This window comes from Argopecten irradians, chromosome 15 (assembly GCF_041381155.1).
Source record: "Argopecten irradians isolate NY chromosome 15, Ai_NY, whole genome shotgun sequence".
Taxonomy (NCBI): Eukaryota; Metazoa; Mollusca; class Bivalvia; order Pectinida; family Pectinidae; genus Argopecten; species Argopecten irradians.
In genome coordinates this window covers 3,977,981-3,990,245 of record NC_091148.1, presented here as the reverse complement: position 1 = coordinate 3,990,245, position 12,265 = coordinate 3,977,981, and the positions used below count along the sequence as shown (strand labels likewise).

The following is a 12,265-nucleotide window of genomic DNA, read 5'->3' as shown; positions in this document are numbered from 1 at the left end:
TTACAAACTAAACGAGATACCAAAGGGATTTTGACACCAACCATAAAAGGGATCTTTTCACGGCTTTGTTCTTTCCCCACTCCCATTGAAATATTTAATGCACATTTAAAGTCTGCATGTATTCATTGTAGCAACGTACTGCAAGTGTCAAAATTCAAAATGGCTGCTGTCCACCACAATTCATCCTTAATGGATATGCAGAACTACATGTAGGGACCAAGCACATCATGCAACTTAAAAGGCATGAAGACCTCATTAATACTTTCTGAGAAAATGACAAAATACAAGATAGTTGCTTAATTATCAGCCATGTTTAATTCTGATCATTCAAAATAACCTAATTCATAGAAATGTTAAGATCAAATGGAACGTACACATTAACTTTAGGAACTACCATTTACCCTTTCTTAAAAATATTGATAGAAAACTTCAGTTGTCAAAATCCGAAATTGCTGTTTGACGGTCTTATGTTTTCTGATAGGTTCCAAAATACAATACATGTATATCTAACAATACACCAAAAGGAATCCGAATGTGCACATAAAATATAAAAATTATCTACTTCAAACGCTCTGAGTAACAGCGACAATAAACTTCATGTGACAAAATTAAAGATAAATGCGTTTCGGCATCTGTATTTCCGATCGGCCTTAGATGCAATATGCTTAATTACACAAAAAAGGGAACCTGCGTAAGAAATTTGAGAACGCTCCCTTGGGCTTCAATACTTTCTGAGAATTTGCGATTACGAGAATTATAAACAGACGAGGACGATATATAGATCACGATGATGGTGAGCTACTTAAACTTGCATGATGTTAGGTTTCTGTCAATTTTGTCAACAATATGTAGAAATATATGTTATTGGATACTCCACCAAAGTGAATCGCATTATTGTATTCAGCTCAATAATATAAACGCCCGTGCCTACGTATATGCTCCCCGGTTTTCCCCTTTGGAGGCCCCAAGTTCATTGATATTGGATAAAGATCTTAATTAAATGTAGATTGAAACTATTAACACCACATATTATTATAACAGTTTCTTACTTTGTCAAGAGCAGTGAAGTATTTGCGCGCTTATTAGGTAAATTATGGTAAACTCTATCGAAATGAAAGAAAACTTAGATAACCCCAAATTATTTGTGTGTTATGCTCATTCAATGAGATTAAGGGATCAATTCTGATATAAAGGGATGCTAGTACTTCCAAAGAAGCGAAATATATATAGTACATGTATACGCAAAAATAAAGACAATATATACCGGCAATTAGGACAGTTATGGGACATTCATAACAATTATCGTCGTAAAAGTGACCTTTAGTTATCAATTAGAAAGTATCCACAATGATTTTGATCTACATACATTCACGTTTTTCATAACAAACTTACAAGCAATCAAACTCGGAAAATAGTCGAGTGGAGGCTTATTGCTGAGATGGGGCTTATTTTCGATAGAATACGGTATAGCTTCTATGTCAAAGGTCAACTGGCCCATATGTGACCACTTTAAGTAGTTATCATCTATGTTAGTATGCAGGCTTTTACTGATTTTTGTGATAAAACAATTAACCAACATTCATTATACATGATAATGTAATACCAGCAAGGTGCATGTGGCATACATAAAGGGAAAATTTACATTTTTGTAATTTGTTTGGAGTGTTGGATGTCTTATTCAAAAGGTGAATATTCAAACTGCGATTCAAATGTTTTGTACTTAAAAGTTGTGATTAGCATTCAAAGAACTGACTTAATGTGCCTAAGGGGAGCTTATGATTACACCAGCGGATATTAAACAATATTTACTTACACAAATCTAAAGAATTTGCTCTTTTATTGCATTGTAGGGATTTAATTGCTGATTTTCAATATTTTAATTGAAATCGTCAAAATCCAAAGCAGAATTAGCGCTCTAAATATGGCATCGGTGTACTGCTAATTTCACTGTGCTACTACAATACGTACTGGGAAATAACATAGCAGATTTGAACAAAATTGTGTGTTTGAACCACCAGTATATTGGTTGTAATTCCATTGGAATCTTGTAACATTTGAAGAAGAATGCCGGGACCCGAACTCTCCCCTAAATACGTAAGATCTATATTGCTTCTGATGCTGACGTCACTGCTAGTGACGTTGATAGGATTCGCCACGCCCGCGTGGACATCTGCCGAAGTTCCCCTACCAACGCCATTTGGGGATTCCTTGACGTCACGAGTGACGGCAGGGCTGTGGCGCGCATGCGTGGATGGGATTTGTGGACCAGTGAAAATAGAAAATGGTACGTACAACCTTAATTAAACATTCTAGGGGAATGTTCATTATAAGCATTCCTTGATGTTTGCATTTGTCAAAATTATACAATTTTGATTTATAATGAAAAAGCCATAACTTTAAAAGAATATACCAGAGTGAATCATTTTGAATATCCAATTTACATTCCATATTCACTCGTTGAAATGCAAGTACGTATAAGTCGCACTGGTGTATAGGTCGCACTCCCGAAAAGTCGCTACTTAATCTCCGAAAAATACAATACCAAATGTTCTTGATCATAAGAATATAAATGGCCTATTATGTAGCAAAAATATAATAACCACGAAAAGAATTTCTATAGAGTGTTGAATCTCTGACTATTTCCCAAATGATCACTATATGCAATCAACAGACAAGTAGCTATGATATGTATACAGGCTATTGGTTACTATATATGTCACATGTGGGCCACTGCATGATTCAACCGATGAATGCAACGACTGGTTCATATTTCCAAGAACAGACTAATTGCTTTAATGCTTGGTTGTTATGTTACAGAACACACGATACACTGAAAACCGGTTGTTTTAGAGACTGGTTGCTAATTTACAGACTGGTTACTATGCTACAAATTGGTTGCTAATTTACGGGTTGATTTCTATGTGTAAGATTGGTTGCTATGATACATGTTTGTTGCTATGATACAACATGGTTGCTATTATAGCAACAAGTTGTTTGGTTATGTGTTGGTTGCTATGCTACAGACTAGTTGTTTTAATATGCATATTGGTTACTATGTAATAGACTGGTTTCTATGTTACAGACTGGTTTCTATGTTACAGACTGGTTTCTATTTTACAAACTGGTTGCTATGTTACAGACTGGTTGCTATGTTACAGACTGGTTGCTATGTTACAGACTGGTTGCTATGTTACAGACTGGTTGCTATTTTACAAACTGGTTGCTATGTTACAAACTGGTTGCATTTTACAAACTGGTTGCTATGTTACAGACTGGTTGCTATGTTACAGACTGGTTGCTATGTTACAGACTGGTTGCTATGTTACAGACTGGTTGCTATGTTACAGACTGGTTGCTATGTTACAGACTGGTTGCTATGTTACAGACTGGTATGTAACACACACATTGCTAAGTAACATACCGGTTTCTATATAACAGGCTCCTTAGTAACATACTGGTTGCTATGTAAAAGACTTGTTGCTATGTAACAAAATTGCTGCCATGTTACCGACATGTTATGTTACCGGCTTGTTTGATTTTAAACATATTTTTATTGTCATCAATTATTGACAAGAGGGATTGGACACAAGTTTTCCCAAATTAGTGATGTCCGACTTGTTGCTATGTTATAGACTGGTTGTTATGTTATAGACTTGTTGCTATGTTACAGACTTGTTGCTATGATACAGACTGGTTGCTATGTTACAGACTGGTTGCTGTGTTACAAACTGGTTGCTATGTAAGAGACTGGTTGCTATGTTACAGGTTGGTTGCTAGCCACTCGTGCCTTTGCCACACTTGGTCTACTCGCCGGCATCATGTCCACCATTTTGTTCCTACTTTACATCTTTGTTGACCGGACACACAATGATATTATCTATCTAGATATTATTGTCACAAGTTTGGTACAAGGTAATGTTTTCATCACAAGACATGTGTGTACAGTAAGTTTATTACAAACATGCATACAGCAAATTGGTTGGCTATAGCTATGATATAACAGAGTAATTTCCATTCCTTGCCAAAATTACTTAAAGTGAATAGTCGGGCAAAGAAAACCAGTCTAAATGCTTTCATTAGCCTTCCAACAGTCCTCACATATTAATACGAAGGTCAAGTTCTGCTTAAGTTTCCAAGTTCTGACCATTGAAATAAAGGAAAGTTGAAAGCATTGAAAGCGAGGCTGCGTGGAAATGTAACCACGGACATAGTCAGTCGGGAGGACGTTTTAAGATTCCTATACTTTAAATTAATTTCTGCATACTCAGACAGATTTTGACAAGAGATTTTATTTTTCTATTTCATAAGAAATAATACTGGATACATTCACACCATTTTTACCTACTTTAGCCATCCTTGCCTGACTGTTCACTTTAATATACTTCTCCACCACTAACAAAGGGTATTTTTTCTCTATCAAAAACAGCAGCAGACGATTTAATTTTTTTCTTCAGTTACAAAAGTTACTTACTTTACACCATTACCATCGTTGACAAATTTTAGCTTCTAATTTTACTTCAAGTTCAAAATATCGAAAATAATTAATTGCATCCCTAAGAAATTCCGTTGCACTATATCCTATATGGAATGATCTTTCTACTGATTGCGCATGCACCAAAGGCAAAATAAATTATTTTATGTTATTTTTGTGTTATACACGATTAAACACTAGTTATTGTTCAAATTATGAATATCATTTATGCTCTGTCGGCGGTGGAGCATCTTTAAAAAAACTATACCTTTTCATCTTATTATAAGACGCTTTCATATGTGGATATAAAGGATAGGGATATTCTACCAGAGGGATCACAAAATGTTGTAAAACCGTCGGCTTTACATAAGAAAGAAAGAGTATTTTTCTCTCATACCTCGACATTTTATTGCAATTTTATTAACATACATGAAAATTGTGCGATATTTCCAACTTAAATTCTGTTGTTTGTACCTTTTAAAGTAAATCTTACCTAGTTTCCGGAAAAAATTGTTAAATTGTACCCCAAAAATAGTAATCTTTGTTAATGCTGCGACATCATGAAGTTTAATTAATGCCTAGGTAGCTATACAATACAGTCTCAGGTGACATGAGTGTACATACATTTTACATGTATAGCCCTAGATCAGCCAGTATTACACGTGTAGGTATGAGAGAATATGAATTATGTAATTGTGAATATGATACCAAAAATTGATGTCAGTGTTACATGTTGTGTTCCAGTGAGCTGCATCTTGTTGGCTGTGGCGATTTACGGCTCCAATTCGTCAGTAAAACTCGCCTGGTCATTCGGTTTTACCATCATCGGAATGTTTCTGGAGTTTTTGGCAGCATCTTTACTAATCATAAAGAGATGGTTATCGCATGATCATGATGAATTCTGACAATGATAGAATAATGACTGCTCTCTCTAGTCTTGAATAAAAGTTTTGTTCTATCATTTTTTGTTTTTAACTACCTACGTCATTAACTGACAAGTTTCATTCACTAAATCTAACTGTTACTTGGTTTTGTTTTAATAAACAAAAGCTAGATCACATGCATGGCCACAGAAACAAAAGGCCTAGATGGCCTGTATCACTCAAATGATTTGTTATGCCATGAAATAATTTGATTACAGGTTCGGTACTTATTTCTTCAAAGATTTAAGGTTAATTTATAATTCTAAAATTTATACAAACTCTGTTCCACTTCCCCAAAGGATGTCTCGGCCAAATCTGGTTACATTCCATGTAGTAGTGATGTAAATGATTTATCACAGGTTCCCCTATTGGGCCCCGTCCCTCCTGACCCATGGAGTGAAGGGCAAGATATACAAACTCTGCTCCCCTTCCCCCAAAGATGTTTATTGCCAAATTTGGTTACACTTTGTGTAGATGACTTAGTAGCGATTTATCTTTCAAAAACAACAACACAGAGATAATCATTTAAGTCAGTTTATTCCAAGTGTTAGCCTGTACCATTTCATTACAGTAACAATAAATGTTCTCTCCCAGAAAATATGTTATAAGTCTAGTGAAGAAAATCTTAACAACTGTTCTGAAGTATATTTCAGATAATTTTCATACAACTAATTCAACAGATTGTCATGTGAATGCTTCATTTGCATTTGTACAATAGTTTAATGGTGTTTATAATTGTTAACTTTTTAATGCACATTCGCCCCTAATAACACATATGAACTCTTCTAATACAATGCCAGGAACAGCTCATTATGAAATTTCAGGGGTGAATGAGTATGATACGATGGTGAACACATTATTTTCATGGTTTACAAAAAAGTTTGTGTACATATTAAACATGGTATTTTAACATGATGTGTACTCAATATTTTCATTACTTCAGCATAATTTATCTTCTGTTGTTGTGACAACAGGTTAAGCTTAAAGAAATATTTTCCTGATCATCCACTACACATTATTTTACCTATGTACACAATAAACACAACATTTTAAAGGCGTGTATAATTGTTACATGTGTACGTTATTGTAAAATATTATACAGATATAAAGATGCACAAAATGACATAATGATGTATACATTTGTATAATGATGTACAAATTGAAGTATGACATACATTTGTATTATGATGTACAAATAAATGAAATGACGTACAAAATGACATAATAACGTACAAATTGATGTAATGATGTATAAAATGGTGTATACATTTGTATCATAAGGAACACAATTGGTGAATAAAATGATGTATACAATTGTTTGATCTGAACACAATGATAAAATGATGAATTCAATGGTTTAATGATAGTAAAATAATGTAACAATGAAGAAAATAGTTTGATGCAAAGGTTTATAAAATTTTGGCAGCGGGCAACAAATGTCAATACATTTATTTGGTAAAAATTAAGATTTAATCAACTTTTATCTACATTAACAAATTTACTGTCCAACAGAAAACTAAGCTTCATACTAAGAGTAAGAAAAGTAACAAAAAGAAAGAAAATTTACTTCAATCACTTTTAAATTTCCTTACTATTTGGCAAATGCTCTACAAACCACAAAAGAATTTGTAATTGCACGTACCTGGGACAGATAAGTGTTCACATCTACAATCCTTTTACACATATACCATGTATATAGAGGACATGAACTTATACTTAATCTAGCTAGGTTCATATTACTTTTAACCACTTCTTTTTAAAGGGACAATTCGGTCTAAGAGTACATTTAAACTTGCACATATTTCGAAAACAAACTAGTTCTAAGGGAAATTAGATTAATTTGTTTAACTGTGATATGTCAGAAAAGCTCACTGTAGTCAAATGTAAGTGAAAAGTTCAATCGCCATTACACATAGCCTTGTATGCCGAACCCTGACCCTTGCCTGTGTAGTAAAGAATTTTTTGTCTAGAACTACTCAAATCGCTCTTACAGTTGCGTTAACATTATAAGATGCATGTTCTTGTCTAAAAATAATTTCATCAACTCCTCAGTGGTTATGTATTGCATTTGTTTAACATGCGTGAATTTGACTCGGGTAAGGGTACAGCCTACATGTTGTACCTGTTTAATCGTATTGATCAACGATTTGGAATTTCAATAGTATTAATCAAAATACTTAACCATGTTGTGGAATTTGTCACTATTTCTTGTCATATGTTTCATAAGGAATGTAGAACAATACATTTATGCCATATTTTGCTTCTTTGTTATGTAAAAGAATTAACCTGAGTGAATTGTCCCTTTAATGTTAACAATAATTTGTGTTTTCTCTATTTTTCAACATATTTGTGAAAACATGAATTCCCGACGTCTTTTACTGACAATAGTGTCAAGAGTTCTTACTGACAATCGTGCATTCATATCTACAGTTGATCTTACATGAGTGACTATGAGATATGAAATTTATCAAACAAGTTCAATAATTTGATATGCCTTTAGGCAAGTGGCATATCAGATTATTAAATAAGTTTGATAAATTTCATATCACATAGTCATGAGTGTGATAAATTTCATATCACATAGTCATGAGTGTGATAAATTTTATATCACATAGTCATGAGTGTGATAAATTTTATATCACATAGTCATGAGTGTGATAAATTTTATATCACATAGTCATGAGTGTGATAAATTTTATATCACATCGTCTCGAATGTGATAAATTTTATATCACATATTCATGAGTGTGATAAATTTTATATCACATCATCACGAATGTGATAAATTTTATATCACATAGTCATGAGTGTGATAAATTTTATATCACATAGTCATGAGCGTGATAAATTTTTTATCAGTCATGAGTGTGATAAATTTTATATCACATCGTCTCGAATGTGATAAATTTTATATCACATAGTCATGAGTGTGATAAATTTTATATCACATCGTCACGAATGTGATAAATTTTATATCACATAGTCATGAGTGTGATAAATTTTATATCACATAGTCATGAGTGTGATAAATTTTATATCACATAGTCATGAGTGTGATAAATTTTATATCACATAGTTATGAGTGTGATAAATTTTATATCACATAGTCATGAGTGTGATAAATTTTATATCACATCGTCTCGAATGTGATAAATTTTATATCACATAGTCATGAGTGTGATAAATTTTATATCACATCGTCACGAATGTGATAAATTTTATATCACATAGTCATGAGTGTGATAAATTTTATATCACATAGTCATGAGTGTGATAAATTTTATATCACATAGTCATGAGTGTGATAAATTTTATATCACATAGTTATGAGTGTGATAAATTTTATATCACATAGTCATGAGTGTGATAAATTTTATATCACATAGTCATGAGTGTGATAAATTACCTATCACATAGTCACGAATGTGATAAATTTCATATCACATAGCCATGAATGTAATAATTTAACTATCACAGAGTCACGAGTGTGATAAAATTCTTATTACATAGTCACAAGTGTATGATTCTATTCATCACATAACTTAATAATAGAGAAGTAAGTAAATCTTCAGATTTCGTCTCTAGATAAAACAGAAGAAATCTGGCTCAGATGTGACGTTTTCGTCTACTGAAACAATCATGCGACGTCATATTTAGATTATGATGTCAAATTAGCAGTGATGTCACAATAGTGTTATTACACATGTCTCTTACGATATTTATGACATGGTTGAACGGGCCACTTATGTGATAAAAACTGTTTACACAATTACTTGCAAAACATTTAAATTCACCTTCGAGCTCAATCGTGAAATTACGTGAAAATCTGTGTCTTAGAGAATAAAGTGGTTTAACAATAAACAATAAAATCAACTCCACTTCGGAAAGTTGTTCTTGAAATACATCAAACTCTGTATTATACAATCGACAATTATAGAAGTAGAGATTCACTTACAATGTGTTTCCACGTCATCAGGATTATTTTTTATTTTTACATATCAATGCAAATCTGCCCTTGGGAGAAAGTATTGATTGTTATTCAATTGTTTGTTCGTATGACATCTACAAATCTTTAGTTTAACTTGTCTAAATCTGGATGTCTTCGAGATCAGCATATCGGCCTGTACGCACAGGTTCCGGATTATAAAGGTTTTAATTACGATACATGTTGAGAAACATGCCGTACAAAAATTCCGGAATCTACAGGTATCTGGATTAGACATTGGTCGGTTTTGACAGGTTTTACTGTACCTTGACATAAACATAGGGCTCTACTGTTTAGTATAGTTACTAATAATCACTGGGGATTTAATTTTGCTAAAATTTACAGATTCAAAATTTATTACCTCACAAAATTTTCCAAAATTCATGTTTACATAAAACACCCTGTCGTATCAATGACGCTTTTAATGGCTGCATTGTGATTTGCAAAAGTACAGTCCCCTCCCAATAAGTTCAAAGTGTAAATTGTAAGATTTTACACTTGCGAAATTTAACAAATTTACAGTATATAATTTCAGCTCTAAGGGTCTCCTTCAACAAAAATAGCACCAATAATAACATCATTTACAAAAGAGAGAATTCAACAGTTTGAGAAATCTAAATGAAATTACAAGTAATTCAATATTTTGAGAAATCTAACTGAAAATACAAGTAATTCAACATTTTGAGAAATCTAACTGAAATTAAAAGTAATTCAACATTTTCAGAAATCTAACTCAAAATACATGTAATTCAACATTTTCAGAAATCTAACTGAAAATACAAGTTATATCTAAAAAAAACAAAAACTTAAACAGAATATGCTGAAATTTTCTTGATTTTTCCAAAATTTCAAAAAATTTCAAACAAAACTGATGTAGCCATTACATATTTAAAAGTTGACATAATTGTTTATACCGTTATCTTAGAAATATGAAGCTTACAACCTTGTATCAATATTAAATTCAAATGTAACTCATTTTGTGTTTTTCATATTGTCTTTCCAGAAGATCTTGAGCTCATAAATGATTTGTTTGTTTGAGTTTTACGACCCATTAACAACTAAGGTCATTTAGGGCCTCTCATAAATGAAGTGGTGATATAAAATTACCTTCCAGAAGCAGATCAATAGAACAGCTACAAATTTAAATGACCAGGGCCGTTTTCATTTATATTATTTGACTGGTTGGACCTAGTCATGTGGTTTTGATTAATAACAGACCTGGTGACTTTATATTTTTTTAGACGAGTCTTGACAAAGACCCCTCATAGAACCATATCAAAATCTTCAAATAATTACTTTTACAAATGGCCCAACCAGGCCAACTGTATAAACGAAAATGGCCCAGGCGTTATATTCTAGAAGTAAAGGAGGACGTGTTGAGTTGGCTTCCAGCCTCAGGAGCAGATAACTCTAATATGCAGAGAATGACTCAAACTCTAGTACGGTCTTTGGATCTGGTACGGAGGGCGTGGACCAGACTGAGAGAAGACAATATTACCGGGCATGACACCTCCCGCGACATTCATAGGGAAGAGCACTGAACTGTTGGGCTGAACAAGTTGGCGGTTTTGGACAATTGCCTGCTGGTTCTGAACGAGACCTGTCGGTGTTGGCTGGCCTTGAACTTGAACTGTTTGCATCCCCATCTGTAAAATGACAAACAGATACCATTTTGTGAATGGTGACATAGAGATATATTTTGTAGCCTCTGTGAATCTCCCTATTCTTGGGTTAATAAATCTTTAAACTAAACCTTTTAAAAAGTCAGTAATTGTAAAGTGGAACTGTACAGTGAACCTGAACAGAGAGGTCATTATACCTTGGTTGAATTATGTTAAAATTGATCTAGAAAAGAGGTCATATTATGCAGGTGGTCTAATGTGTATTATTCACCGGTCCTTTAATAATTATAAATTTACCTGAGGTGTGAATTGTTGTACCGGTAAGGAGCTGGGTGGTAATGAGATGATGGACTGCGGAGACTGGACGTATTGTAGAATGGGCTGACTGGTCACGATGTGTGAGCTCCCGGGTAACATTTGAGGTGAGGTTTCCGACAACGTTTGAGGAGAACTGCCTGACAACATCTGGGGAGAACTTCCGTGTATCATCTGAAGGTTGTTATTGGAGCCCTGCTGTGGCTGCTGTACTCCATTACCCGGTGGGAATTGTGCAGCCTACAATATAATAATATCGTAAATGTTTTGAAAAAATATGTTAAATGTGTTTTTGTGTTAGTTAGACATATATATACACACAATAGCAATGAGACCTAGATGGGTGTACTCCAATACAAAATAGAGGATCTGATATGAGTGGCTATGTGATGAGAAATCTATCAAACCAGTTCACAGATTTGCCACCAGCCTTTAGGCAAGTGGCATATTAAATTGTTAAACAAGTTTGATAAATTTCATATCACATAGTCACGAGTGTAAGATTCTATTTATCACATAACTTTTATAAACAGAAATATAAGTAAAACTATATGAAGCAGTAGAAATCTGGCTCGGATGTGGCGTTTCTGTTTACTGAGACAATCATGCGAGGTCATTAGGTAGATTATGACATGTGATGTCACAATAGTGTTATTACACATGTGTCTTACGATATTGATGACATGGACGTATGACATGGCTGGATGGGCCAGTTATGTGATAAACATACTGATTTTAGCGGTAGTTTTATTTTAGCCCTTTTCATGCTGTCCATGAAGCGTTGATACATGTACAGCGCCAAATTGTGTAAAAGGGTATTCCCAGTATTGAACCACTGAATAGGGCTAATTTATATCCTCTCTTATAAATCATAACATAAAGGTTTTTTTTGTATTTGCACAAAAATTTGACAGTGCTAGCTACCATATATACAGTAACATAAGTACCT

At 33.6% G+C, this 12,265-nt stretch overlaps 2 protein-coding genes across 10 annotated transcripts in view; one reads left to right on the top strand and one right to left on the bottom strand.

Moving 5' to 3' along the window:
- Positions 1-405: 405 nt before the first annotated feature.
- On the top strand, positions 406-5,381 carry LOC138308852 (uncharacterized). Its single transcript, XM_069249882.1, has 3 exons — positions 406-2,284; positions 3,766-3,912; positions 5,216-5,381. Exons 1-3 carry the CDS (start codon positions 2,065-2,067, stop codon positions 5,374-5,376), a joined length of 528 nt encoding a protein of 175 aa, XP_069105983.1. The 5' UTR covers positions 406-2,064; the 3' UTR covers positions 5,377-5,381.
- A 533-nt stretch (positions 5,382-5,914) lies between these two features.
- The window catches only part of LOC138309546 (MYND-type zinc finger-containing chromatin reader ZMYND8-like), a 63,665-nt gene continuing 57,314 nt past the window's right edge, over positions 5,915-12,265 (bottom strand). For all 9 annotated transcript variants that reach the window (XM_069250775.1, XM_069250782.1, XM_069250778.1 and 6 more), the window contains 2 exons: positions 11,299-11,556; positions 5,915-11,025 (listed from right to left, as the gene is read on the bottom strand). In XM_069250775.1, coding sequence (XP_069106876.1) covers positions 10,816-11,025; positions 11,299-11,556 — 468 coding nt within the window. In that variant the 3' untranslated portion in view covers positions 5,915-10,815. The remainder of the gene's footprint in view (positions 11,026-11,298; positions 11,557-12,265) is intronic.